This window comes from Choloepus didactylus, chromosome 18 (assembly GCF_015220235.1).
Source record: "Choloepus didactylus isolate mChoDid1 chromosome 18, mChoDid1.pri, whole genome shotgun sequence".
NCBI lineage: Eukaryota > Metazoa > Chordata > Mammalia > Pilosa > Megalonychidae > Choloepus > Choloepus didactylus.
Window position 1 is genome coordinate 50,689,743 of NC_051324.1, and position 14,146 is coordinate 50,703,888.

At 41.4% G+C, this 14,146-nt stretch overlaps 1 protein-coding gene and 1 pseudogene across 1 annotated transcript; both read left to right on the forward strand.

Moving 5' to 3' along the window:
- Positions 1-1,921: 1,921 nt before the first annotated feature.
- On the forward strand, positions 1,922-2,386 carry LOC119514758 (annotated as a pseudogene).
- Positions 2,387-11,763: 9,377 nt separating this feature from the next.
- On the forward strand, positions 11,764-12,396 carry LOC119513715 (keratin-associated protein 9-4-like). Its single transcript, XM_037809145.1, has one exon. It carries the CDS (start codon positions 11,764-11,766, stop codon positions 12,394-12,396), a length of 633 nt encoding a protein of 210 aa, XP_037665073.1.
- Positions 12,397-14,146: the final 1,750 nt, after the last annotated feature.

Here is a 14,146-nt window from a genome sequence, read left to right on the forward strand (position 1 = left end):
AAAATACAAAGTTAATTAACCAAGAAATCATAAATTAACTGAAGGGTATATTAATGAAACAATTAATATAGAAACAGTAGAAAGGTAAAAACCCCCAAAAAATGTTTTGTATTTTTTTAACTAACATATTGACAAACCACTGTCAGGAGTGATCAAGAAAAAGAGAAAAGAGAGATAATAAAATAATGGATGAAGCAAGAATGTACCCTGATCAAAGCTAGAAACAAACTATCCACGTGGAACAGCGAAAATTGGATTCTAAGCATACGTAATGTACAAATGTCAATTCTAAGAGTATTAATGACCTAAAGATAAAAAACAAAACCTTAAAAGTGTTAACCAGATAAGTTATGTGAATTACTTTTGATCTTCAAGGAGGGAGACGTGTCTTGACCAGGACAAAAATTGTAAAAACTGAGGAAAACCTGGTGTTCCTGTTTGCTAATGCTTCACTGAAGAACACGGATAGTGTCTGGAAAAGATCTGTCAGCTGGGAATCCACAGGCACGTGGCTGGCATCTGCTCTGGGGTTCTGGTTTCAAAATGGCCTTCTCCCAGGATGTTTTTCTCTAGGCATCTGGGGGTGTTCTCTTAGTTGCTCCCAGGCAAACTCTGGACTAGCAAAAGTCTACTTTCAATGGCCATCCCAAAAATGTCTCTCTAAGCTGAAGCAGCACTGAGTTCCTTCTGTCTGAGCTCTTATAGGGTTCCAGTAAACAAATCAAGACCCAGGCTGAATGGGCTGGGCTACACCTGCATGGAAATAATCTAATCAAAGTTAATATGCACAGCTGGGTGGGTCACATCTCCACGGAAAAACCTAATCCAAAGATTCCAACCTAATCAATATGAATACATCTGTCCCCACAAGATTGCATTAAAGAACATGGCATTTGGGGGACATAATACATCCAAACTGGCACACCTGGAGAAAATGCAGGCTTTACCTCATGTGTTTCCTTCATTGAAAAATCATAGGCGAATCTGATTGCTCTCCTGAAAATACCTGTCTTATATGTTTCCCCAGCTTTCAATTTTGTTTACAGCTGGAGGGTAAATCCTATGCTGCTTCAACATTGCAGGTGGAACCAGAAGCCTAGTAAACCTGGGTTTAACTCAGCACCACGACTCAGCAGGTTCCTAGTAAGGCCAGGGATGTGCTATAAGGCAGACTTTAACCCAACTGCGAGGGGCACAACACACCAAAGAATGACTCGGACCAGTCCAGCCTGGAGAATAAGATGGAGAAGTTACCAGGGCTTATATGGGGACCCCGTCCTCGGCAGCGTGAAGAGGCAGAAGTTCTTTGCTGTGCTGGTCAGCACTGACCAGAGGACAACTCAATGTTTGATAAGCTTCAGACAAAGGGACGTGGGGTTCAGGCCCTGACACAGTGTGCTTGGCTGTGTACAGAATCAAATTAAGGCTTTCAAGTTGGCCTATCAATTTGCTTAGGCATATGGAAGCATCTGTTCTCTAGGGCCTGTGGGAAAGGAAACAGTTGGGGCATAATGCAAAAGTTCATATGTTACACATGACCATCACCCTCTCTTCAAAGGTGCTTCCCAATGTAAGTCTCACCAAGGGAAAGCAGATGTAGACAGACACTTCCGTCATCTCAGCAGGCTTAAAAGCATTTCATGACTGCATATCTCATTTTGGGGAAATAGTCTTATTTTTATATATCAATTAAGAAAACAAACAAATCAATTACCTTGAGAAAATACTTAACACTTAAGAAACAACTTCCTTCCTGGGCCATTTCCCCATGGACCATGGAAAACAACATAAACAACACGGAAGGTTCTGCTCATTGGTCCACATATTGGGGGTCCAGCGTATAAAAGCCCCAGAACAGAAGGATTTCTCAGAATCTGAAAACTCACCTTTGAAAAGGAACTCGCCCTCCACACCTGACACCATGAGCTGCTGCTGCTCCCCTTGCTGCTCCCCTTGCTGCTAGCCAACTTGCTGTCAGACCACCTGTTATAGGACCACCTGCTGCCAGCCCAACTGCTGTGGCTCCAGCTGCTGCCAGCCTTGCTGCCGTCCATCCTGCTGTGGCTCCAGCTGCTGCCAGCCTTGCTGCCGTCCATCCTGCTGTGGCTCCAGCTGCTGCCAGCCTTGCTGCTGCCCCAGTTGCTGCTACACAACCTGCTGCCGGCCAGCTTGCAGTGGCCCCGTGTACTGCACGAGAACCTGCTACCAACCAACGTGCTGCTGCGTGCCTGGTTGTCTAGCCAATAGCTGTGGAACCAGCTGCTGCCAGCCTTGCTGCCGCCCAGTCTGCTGTCAGACCACCTGCTGTAGGACCACCTGCTGCCGTCCCAGCTGCTGCTGCAGCCCTTGCTGTGTTTCTAGCTGCTGCCACCCTTCCTGGTGCTGAAGCACTCACCTAGTCCCACCACCTACCATAGACCACCTTTCCTCAACCATTTGCCAGTGTTCCTACTCCTGCAATAAACTTGCTCCCCATGCTTTCCCGAGAAACAACATGCTGGCATTGAACACTGCTGGCATCATCTTCAGGCAATGCTTGTGAGTCTGCTGAGGAATGCCGTCTACTTCACCTTGATTTCATTCTCCATTTCCTCTTGATCGCTGTACTCAATGCTGGTCAGCGCCATCTGAATTTGCCCTGGATTCACGGTCTCAGCCTTGGGAACATGATCATCATTCTTTTGTATCTATTGAAAAAAAAAGAAAAAAAATTAAATGTGATGATTGTATATTAAGCTCTCTAAAATGATCAATATTTATTAGCTTTTATCATTGGAAAGTGTTTTGTGTTTGCTTTTCACTCTTCATAATATCTGAATTGTCTTTCCAGCAGGTCTATTCTAATAAAATCTGTATTTTCCTGGATCTAATAGTATATATTTTGCTTTTCTTTTTAATAGCGCTTCTTTTATATGTCCTCCCTTTTGAACTGAATTTTGTATCTATCATCTCATTCAAGACTCACAATGACCCTACAAATTGGGCAGAGCAAAGATTGTTGCCATTTTCAGAAAGAGAAAATGAATTTCACACATTTAGTAGACCACAGAAGCAAGCCCAACGCCCAGGTCCCCTGCTTCCAAGCCTAATACGCTTTTATTTGCATTTTTCTCGAAGTAGAACTAAGACAGGGAATGTGCTCACCTTGACTTGCTTCTCTAACAATGGAAATAACTATAGTCTTCATCTGTGGATCCTTTTCTATTTACAAAGCTCTTCCCAGACCCTTCCCTCCTCTTTGACCAACAACACTGCCTTGAGGAGTTCCCGTCAACGAAGGGAGTCCTTGCATTTTCCATGGTTTCTGTTCAACCACCGGCACACTGTCCCCGACAAACAAAGTGATCCCCAATGTCACCTAAAGGAATCTGTACTTTGATGGCATGGAAATGGTATTCTTGAATTATTTAATCTATCTCAGCAGAAATTGGGATTAAGAATCACCCCTGAAAAGCACACACTCTAGGGCCACCTTTCCTGTGCTCCCAAACTTTGAATAACTTTGGTCTCATGACCTCAACATTATGAAGGAAAGTAAATTTGTACCAAGTACTAAGATTTGAGGTAGTTATGAGATAGGAATACAAGCCTTTGATTTAATCATAATCTCTGTGTCATAAAAGGGTGTTTCTTATGCTTTATGTGAAAAAGATAAAGTAGGGAAGGGATATCAAAATCAGAGTTGAAGGGAAAAAAGGGAGAAAGCAAGATGAAAAGGAGAAGGAAGGATGTATTACCCAAAGTCAAGATTGGCAATCGTTTAGTTCCCAAGTAGCTAGATCTTTTGATGAAAAGCTGAATAAAAAGAACAACCAAAGCAACTCAGGAGTACAAAATCTAGTGCAGCTCTGAGATGAAAACAAGAGGTTTCGACAGGGTCACCTTTTTAAGGGATTTAAAGTTGTTTTGGTTGGTTAATGGGATCAAGAGATGTGATATCTTCCTACAAGATGTATCTGGAATTCTTTGCTTACTTACTGAGCTTTCTAACAAAGAGAATACTTAGGGATGAGTTATCCTGATTGAGTACCTATTGTGTTCTAGTTAGTGAGCTCCATCCTTTATCGACACTGTCATTCTCATAGAATCCTGAGAGTCTATTATTATTGCCCCTATATTAGAGCTGAGAAAATCATAAATGATGGATTTAGAGCAATTTGCACAAGTTGCATGAACAGCACACCACTATATGACTTCAATAGCAATGTTATTTTGTGTGCTATTGGTGAAATGATAGCCATATAGGATCAATAGAGAGTAATAAGAATCCAGAAATAGATCCACACATATCATCCATTGACTTTAGAGAAAGATGCCAACATAAGTAGGGAGAAAGTTTAGTCTTTTGAATAAATGGTACTGAAACAATCAAAGATCCCTGTACAAATTGAATCTTGATTCTACGTAACATCATATACCAAAATCAACTCAAAATGGGCCATGGAGAGTAGGGAAGATGGCGGCATAGAGAAGAGTGGAAGCTAAGTAGTCCCCCTGGAACAACTACAAGAAACCAGAAACAACTAGCAAATAATCCAGAATAACTGCAGGGGGACAAACGAGACCATCCACTCATCATACACCAACCTGAATTGGGAGGAATGCCCGAGAACACAGCATAAAATCTGTAAGTAAAACCTGCGGAACCAAGTCGTGGGACCCCCTTCCCCATAGCCCGAGCTGCAAAGCCTCGTGGTGCTGGAGAGAAGCTCTCTCCCAGCAAGCGAATATAGCTCAGCTGAGCTCCAACTGGGTTTTTAAGTAGCGAGTGTGAACTGCTCACTACAGGTACGCATCCCCAAAAAACAGACAGAGGCTTTGGGTGACGACTGACCTGGGAGAGCCGGAGGGTTGCCTTGGACTGGGTCTGAAGGGGACTATCTGTTTCTTTTTTGGCTCAGTGGAGAAAGCCCCAGTCATTTTCAGTTTCCAGGGCTGTGAAGCGGAGAAGGGTGGAGACAGCACAAGGAGAGAGAGTGAGACCATTGAAATGCTAATGACCTCCACCTGGGAGCTCTATCTTCTCTAGGAGGAAAGGGGTGGGGCCCTTGCCATTCACAACCAGACCCCAGAGCCTGGGGGAACACGGCCACACCTCCTCACACCAGTCAAGAATTATAGGCTAACAGGCGTCACCTGCTGGGCAGAAAAGCACAGTGACCCCAGGCATCAAAGGGTGGAGCAATTTTCTAAGACACACCCGCAGGGAAACCAGATACTGAATATTTCTTCCCTCTGGGACCTGAGCCTGTTCTGGTCTGGGAAAACCTGATTTGGATAACCAAGGAAACCATGCCTAGACAACAGAAAATTACAACCTACACTAAGAAAAACAAAGTTATGGCCCAGTCAAAGGAACAAACGTACCCTTCAACTGAGATACAGGAATTTAAACAACTAATGCTAAATCAAATCAAAAAGTTTAGAGAAGATATTGCAAAAGACATAGAGGCTGTAAAGGAAGCACTGGGCATGTATACGGCAGAAATCAAAAGTTCAAAAAAACAACTAGTAGAATCTATGGAAATGAAAGGCACAACACAAGAGATGAAAGACACAATGGAAACATACAACAGCAGATCTCAAGAGGCAGAAGAAAACACTCAGGAACTGGAGAACAAAACACCTGAAAGCCTACACGCAAAGGAGCAGATGGAGAAAAGAATGAAAAAATATGAGCAACGTCTCCGGAAACTCAAGGATGAAACAAAGTACAATAATCTACGTACCATTGGTGTCCCAGAAGGAGAAGAGAAGGGAAAGGGGGCAGAAGCAATAATAGAGGAAATAATTAATGAAAATTTCCCATCTCTTATGAAAGACATAAAATTATAGATCCAAGAAGCGCAACGTACTCCAAACAGAAGAGATATGAATAGACCTACGCCAAGACACTTAATAATCAGATTATCAAATGTCAAAGACAAAGAGAGAATCCTGAAAGCAGCAAGAGAAAAGCGATCCATTACATACAAAGGAAGCTTAATAAGACTATGTGCGGATTTCTCAGCAGAAACCATGGAGGCAAGAAGGAAGTGGTGTGATATATTTAAGATACTGAAAGAGAAAAACCGCCAACCAAGAATCCTGTATCCAGCAAAGCTGTCCTTCAAACATGAGGGAGAGCTCAAAATATTTTCTGACAAACAGACAATGAGAGACTTTGTGAACAAGACACCTGTCCTACAGGAAATACTAAAGGGAGCACTACAGGGTGATAGAAGACAGGAGTGCGTGGTTTGGAACACAATTTGGGGAGATGGTAGCACAACAATGTAAGTACACTGGACAAAGATAACTATGAATACGGTTGGAAGAGGAAGGTGGGGAGCATGTGAGACACCGCAAGAAACGAGGAAAGATAAAGACTGGGACTGTGTAACTTGGTGAAATCTAGAGTATTCAACAATTGCGATAAAATGTACAAATATGTTCTTTTACGAGGGAGAACAAGCAAATGTCAACCTTGCAAGGTGTTAAAAATGGGGAGGCACTGGGGGAGGGATGCAATCAGCATAAACTAGAGACTGTAACTAATAGAATCATTGTATTATGCTTCCTTTAATGTAACAAAGGTGATATACCAAGGTGAATGCAGATAAGAGGGGGGGATAGGGGAGGCATGTTAGACACTTGACATTGTGGTATTGTCTGATTCTTTATTCTACTTTGATTTAGGGTTATTTTTTCCTTTTGCTGCTTCCTAGCTGTCTTTGTTTTTCCTCTTTCTTTTGCCTTTCTACCTTCTTTGACTCTCCCCTGCCTTGTGGAAGAAATGTAGATGCTCTTATATAGACAATGGTGAAGGTAGTGAACACATAAATGTATGACCAAGCAGAAAACCATCGATTATTTACTTGGGATGGAATGTATGGTGAGTGAACAAAACCATATTAAAAAAAAAATGGGTTGATGACAAAACCTCGAGGGCAATATACTGAGTGAAATAAGCCAGACACATTAGGACAATTATTGCAGGGTCTCACTGATAGGAACTAATTATAATATGTAAACTCATAGACATGAAATATAAGGTACCAAGATATAGGACGAGGCTTAAGAATGGGGAGTGGGTGCTTAGTATGAGCAGAATGTTCAATTAGGATGAACTTAAATGTTTGGAAATGAACAGGGGTGTTGGTAGCAAGATGTGAGAATAACTAACAGCGCTGAATGGTGTGTGAATGAGGTGGAAAGAGGAAGCTCAGAGTCATATATGTTACCAGAAGAAAAGTTGGAGGTCAAAAGATGGGAATGTATAAAACTGAATCCTATGGTGGGCAATGTCCATGATCAACTGTACAAATACTAGAAAACACTTCCATGAACCAGAACAAATGTATGACAATACAATTAGAAGTTAATAATAGAGGGGCATATAGGGAAGAATTATATACCTATTAAAAACTATATACGACAGTTAGTAGTATTTCAACATTTTTTCATAACAGTAACAAATGTACTATACCAATACTACGAGTCAATAATTGAGGGGGGTTGGTTAGGGATAGGGGAGGATTAGAGTTTCCTTTTCTTTTCTTTTTTTATTTTTTTTTTTTCATCTTTCACTTTATTTCTTGTCTGGAGTAATGAAAAGTTTCTAAAAATTGAACAAAAATTAAATGTGATGGATGCACAGCTGTATGAGGGTACCCAGGGGCAAGTGATTGTACACTTTGGATCTTTGGATAATTGTATTGTATCTGAACAATCTCAATAAAAAATGAAAAAAAAATAAATAAATAAGCCATGGACCTAAGGGTAACAACATAAAACGACGAAACTTCAAGAACGAAACAGGAAAAAAGGCCTTTTGACTTACATTTTAAGGGTTAAAGCACCTTGGGGCACATTCACTTTTATCAAGCCTATAAAATCCAAATTACAATTTATGATTAATTTACATGATAAATAAATTATTAAAGAGGAACTAGAGTTTCCATAGGTCGTTTGACTAGCATATTTTTCCTATAAGCATACCTGCATGAAAAGTTAAATCATAACGAGGAGTTTATTCCCTGTTCAAAATACCAGAACAGGGCATTTGGAGAAGAATATTGAACGGCATCTACTGTACATGTTTCACAATAGTTTCCCAATGAATCTGAAGTCTCAATGTGCCTTGTCCGGCTCTCTCTATCCCCTGCAGTGCTTGGCCAGGCCTGGCTGACAGCTGCCTTGGTGCCCCTCCTCTTGATAAGCTGCCATGGTGCCCCAACCTCACCAGCCCCATTTAAGAGTCACAGGTTATTTAGAAAACATCTTCAATCAACTTAGTGTAAATTCTGCAGCCTTGATGCTGCAGCTCTAGTGCTCCCTGACTTCTGATACCAACTGACTCATGTCTCTGCCTCCTGAGTATCCACAATGGAATTTTATCTTTTTATTCTGTTCATTTTTGTCATTTACATTAATCAACTAGGTATCAGAATGATTTTACTTGAGATGTATTTGAAAAAGAGAAGGAAAGTCAGTCTCTGTACCCAAACCCTGTGGTAGCACCGACATTTAAGGTGTATGATAGAATCCTAAAAACAATGCCAACAATGGAAGTCCTATCAAAGTCAAATTGATTCAAAGGAGGACTGAGAAGATTACTATCTTCAGAAATTTCTTATGTGGAAAAGTGGAAAGATGAAAAAAGAATCCAAGGGAGATGTACAGTAACTTCCACTGAGACATACAAGTGTAAATTTTTTTTCACTGATATAAATGATTATACAAATTTGTCAAATTTGAAAGACTGACAAAACCATTATATAAATTATCCATGGGGATGCCCATGAATCTGGCAGGATATTTTAATATCCTCTGGAAGCAACGACCAAGATGTTGAAATGCTTCACAAATTAGTGACCAGATCTACCCAGTCTGACAGATTTCTATTGTACCTCTCTAGTTAGTATAGAGGTTTGAGGGCAAAGTTTTAGACTTTCCTTGGAAATGCAATACAGATACTGTGACTCCACATTCAACAGCAAGTTAGGCTTTTATTTAAGAAGTGACTCACATCCCAGTAATGGATGATCTGCAAGGCTATGGTGGAGGTGACCAAATGGTTGACTAATCTCAAAACCCTCTAATACTTTTGTGTTTTATAGACAGATGGCATTTTTAAACTTTTCCTCCTTCCTTCAATCAGAATTTTAAAGTAAGTTTTTTTCATTTTGAAAAAGAGATAACCAATTTAACCTCTACCTGGTTTCCAAAAAACAAAATATTCAAAACTATACAGCATCACAAACATAAATTGACAACAATACAGTGAAGATACGGAACATTTCCATCACCACCAGGATCCTTCAGGAAGCCCTGTGAGCCACAACCACCTCCTTCCCACACACACCGCCTGCTTCACCTATGTCTCCTACTATGGTTTCTTTCTAAAAGTTTTATACTTTTACATTTTGCATTTAAGTTCATGATCCATTTTTAATTTAATTTTTATAAAGTGTGAGATATATGGGAATTCTTTGAAATATTTTGCAATTTTTCTATAACTCTGAAATAATTCCAAAATGACTTAATAAAATAAATTGAAAGTAGGGGCAGATTATATGAGGCATAATACTACTTAGAAAACAGAGTGGGGCATATAGTCATTAGGTTGCACACTAGATAGGATAAATTGTAGAAGATACACTGACATAGAAGACCAAATCTGAAAAATTCATAGCGTGAAGCACAGAATGTGTTAACTGAATGACAATGAAAATATTACTTACCAAAATTTTGGGATGCTGTAAAATTGGTACTATACCTACATTTATAGACTTAAATACTTTGATTAGAATGAAATCTAAAAATTAGTTAACTAAAACCCATTTTCATGAGTTAGAAAAATACAAACTAAATTAACCAAGAAATCGTAAGTTAACTAAAGAGTATATTAATAAAATAATTAATAAAGAAACAGGAGAAAGATAAACACCCCAAAAACTGTTTTGTATTTTTTTAACTAAAATATTGACAAACCACTGTCAGGAGTGATCAAGAAAAAGAGAGAAGAGAGATAATACAACTATGGATGAAGCAAGAATGTACCCTGATCAAAGCTAGAAACAATCTATTCACATGGAACAGTTAAAATTGGATTCCAAGAATACATAATGTACAAAATATCAATTCTAAGAGTATTAATGAACTAAAGATAAAAAACAAAACCTTAAAAGTCTTACTAGATAAGTTATGCGATTTACTTTTGATCTTCAAGTAGGGAGATATCTCTTGCCCAGGACAAAAATTGTAAAAAATGAGGAAAACCTGGTGATCCTGTTTGCTAATGCTTCACTGAAGAATACTGATAGTGTCTGGAAAACAACTGTCAGCTGGGAATGCACAGGCACGTGGCTGGCATCTGCTCTGGGGTTCTGGTTTCAAAATGGCCTTCTCTCAGGATGTTTTTCTCTAGGTATCTGGGGGTGTTCTCTTAGTTTCTCCCAGGCAAACTCTGGACTAGCAAAAGTCTACTTTCAATGGCCATCCCCAAAATGTCTCTCTAAGCTGAAGCAGCACTGAGTTTCTTCTGTCTGAGCTCTTATAGGGTTCCAGTAAACAAATCAAGACCCAGCGTGAATGGGAAGGGCCACTTCTCCATGGAAATAATCTAATCAAAGATAATATGCACAGTTGGGTGGGTCACATCTGCATGGAAAAACCTAATCCAAAGATTCCAACCTAATCAACACGAATTCATCTGTCCCCACAAGACTGCATTAAAGAACATGACATTTGGGGGAAATAATACATTCAAACTGGCACACTTGGAGAAAATGCAGGCTTTACCTCATGTGTTTCCTTCACTGAAAAATCATAGGCGAATCTGATTGCTCTCCTGGAAATACTCGTCTTATATGTTTCCCCAGCTTTCAATTTTGTTTACAGCTGGAGGGTAAATCCTATGCTGCTTCCACATTGCAGGTGGAACCAGAAGCCTAGTAAACCTGGGTTTAACTCAGCAGCACGACTCAGCATGCTTCCAGTAAGGCCAGGGGCTGTGCTATAAGGCAGCCTTCAACACAACTGCGAGGGGCACAACACACCATAGAATGACTCGGACGAGTCCAGCCTGGAGAATAAGATGGAGAAGTTACCAGGGCTTATATGGGGACCCCGCCCTCGGCAGCGTGAAGAGACAGAAGTTCTTTGCTGTGCTGGTCAGCACTGACCAGAGGGCAAGTCAATGTTTGATAACCTTCAGACAAAGGGACGTGGGGTTGAGGACCTGACACAGTGTGGTTGGCTGTGTATGGAATCAAATTAAGGCTTTCAAGTTGGCCTATCAATTTGCTTAGGTATATGGAAGCATCTGTTCTCCAGGGCCTGTGGGAAAGGAAACAGTTGGGGCATAATGCAAAAGTTCATATATGTTACACATGACCATCACCCTCTCTTCAAAGGAGCTTCCCAATGTAAGTCTCACCAATGGAAAGCAGATGTAGACAGACACTGGTGACATCTCAGCAGGCTTAAAAGCATTTCATGACTGCATATCTCATTTCGGGGACATAGTCTTACTTTTATGTATCAATTAAGAAAACAAACAAATCAATTACCTTGAGAAAATACTTAACACTTAAGAAACAACTTCCTCCTTGGGCCATTTCCCCATGGACCATGGAAAACAACATAAACAACAAGTAAGGTTCTGCTCATTGGTCCACATATTGGGGGTCCAGCGTATAAAAGCCCCAGAACAGAAGGATTTCTCAGAATCTGGGAAACTCACCTTTGAAAAGGAACTCGCCCTCCACACCTGACACCATGAGCTGCTGCTGCTCCCCTTGCTGCTCCCCTTGCTGCCAGCCAACTTGCTGTCAGACCACCTGTTATAGGACTACCTGCTGCCAGCCCACCTGCTGTGGCTCCAGCTGCTGCCAGCCTTGCTGCCGTCCATCCTGCTGTGGCTCTAGCTGCTGCCAGCCTTGCTGCTGCCCCAGTTGCTGCTACACAACCTGCTGCCAGCCAGCTTGCAGTGGCCCCGTGTACTGCATGAGAACCTGCTACCAACCAACGTGCTGCTGCGTGCCCGGTTGCCTAGCCCATAGCTGTGGGTCCAGCTGCTGCCAGCCTTGGTGCCAGCCTACCTGCTGTGGAACCAGCTGCTGCCAGCCTTGCTGTCAGAACACCTGCTGCAGGTCCACCTGCTGCCAGCCTTGGTGCCAGCCTACCTGCTGTGGAACCAGCTGCTGCCAGCCTTGCTGTCAGAACACCTGCTGCAGGTCCACCTGCTGCCAGCCTTGGTGCCAGCCTACCTGCTGTGGAACCAGCTGCTGCCAGCCTTGCTGCCGCCCAGTCTGCTGTCAGACCACCTGCTGTAGGACCACCTGCTGCCGTCCCAGCTGCTGCTGCAGCCCTTGCTGTCTTTCCAGCTGCTGCCGCCCTTCCTGGTGCTGAAGCACTCACCTAGTCCCACCACCTACCACAGACCACCTTTCCTCAACCATTTGCCAGTGTTCCTACTCCTGCAATAAACTTGCTCCCCATGGTTTCCTGAGAAACAACACGCTGGCATTGAACACTGCTGGCATCTTCTTCAGGCAATGCTTGTGAGTCTGCTGAGGAATGCCGTCTACTTCACCTTGATTTCATTCTTCATTTCCTCTTGATCGCTGTACTCGATGCTGGCCAGCGCCATCTGAATTTGCCCTGGATTCACGGTCTCAGCCTTGGGAACATGATCATCATTTTTTGTATCTAATGAAAAAAAAAGAAAAAATTAAATGTGATGATTGTATTTTTAGCTCTCTAAAATGATCAATATTTATTAGCTTTTATCATTGGAAAGTGTTTTGTGTTTGCTTTTCACTCTTAATAATATCTGAATTGTCTTCCTAGCAGGTCTATTCTAATAAAATCTGTATTTTCCTCGATCTAATAGTATGTATTTTGCTTTTCTTTTTAATAGCGCTTCTTTTATAAGTCCTACCTTTTGAACTGAATTTTGTATCTATCATCTCATTCAAGACTCACAATGACCCTACAAATTGGGCGGAGCAAAGATTTGTTGCCATTTTCAGAATGAGAAAATGAATTTCACACATCTAAGTAGACCACAGAACCAAGCCCAACGCCCAGGTCCCCTGCTTCCATGCCTAATGCGCTTTTATTTGCATCTTTCTCCAAGTAGAACTAAGACATGGAATATGCTCACCTTGAGTTGCTTCTCTAACAATGGAAATAAGTATAGTCTTCATCTGTGGATCCTCTTATATCTACAAAGCTCTTCCCAGACCCCTTCCCACCTCTGTGACCAACAGACATTGCCTTTAGGAGTTCCCGTCAACGAAGGGAGGCCTTGCATTTTCTACGGTTTCTGTTCAACCACCGGCACACTGTCCCCGACAAACAAAGTGATCCCCAATGTCACCTAAAGGAATCTGTTCTTTGATGGCATGGAAATGGTATTCTTGAATTATTTAATTCATCTCAGCAGAAATTGGGATTAAGAATCACCCCTGAGGGCTGGGAGAGTTGGATATCCATATCCAAAAGAATGAAAGAGGACCCCTACCTCACCCCCTACACAAAAATTAACTCAAAATGGACCAAAGATCTCAATATAAAAGAAAGTACCATAAAACTTCTAGAAGATAATGTAGGAAAACATCTTCAAGACCTTGTATTAGGCGGCCACTTCCTAGACTTTACACCCAAAGCACAAGCAACAAAAGAGAAAATAGATAAATGGGAACTCCTCAAGCTTAAAAGTTTCTGCACCTCAAAGGAATTTCTCAAAAAGGTAAAGAGGCAGCCAACTCAATGGGAAAAAATTTTTGGAAACCATGTATCTGACAAAAGACTGATATCTTGCATATATAAAGAAATCCTACAACTCAATGACAATAGTACAGACAGCCCAATTATAAAATGGGCAAAAGATATGAAAAGACAGTTCTCTGAAGAGGAAATACAAATGGCCAAGAAACACATGAAAAAATGTTCAGCTTCACTAGCTATTAGAGAGATGCAAATTAAGACCACAGTGAGATACCATCTAACACCGATTAGAATGGCTGCCATTAAACAAACAGGAAACTACAAATGCTGGAGGGGATGTGGAGAAATTGGAACTCTTATTGATTGTTGGTGGGACTGTATAATGGTTCAGCCACTCTGGAAGTCAGTCTGGCAGTTCCTTAGAAAA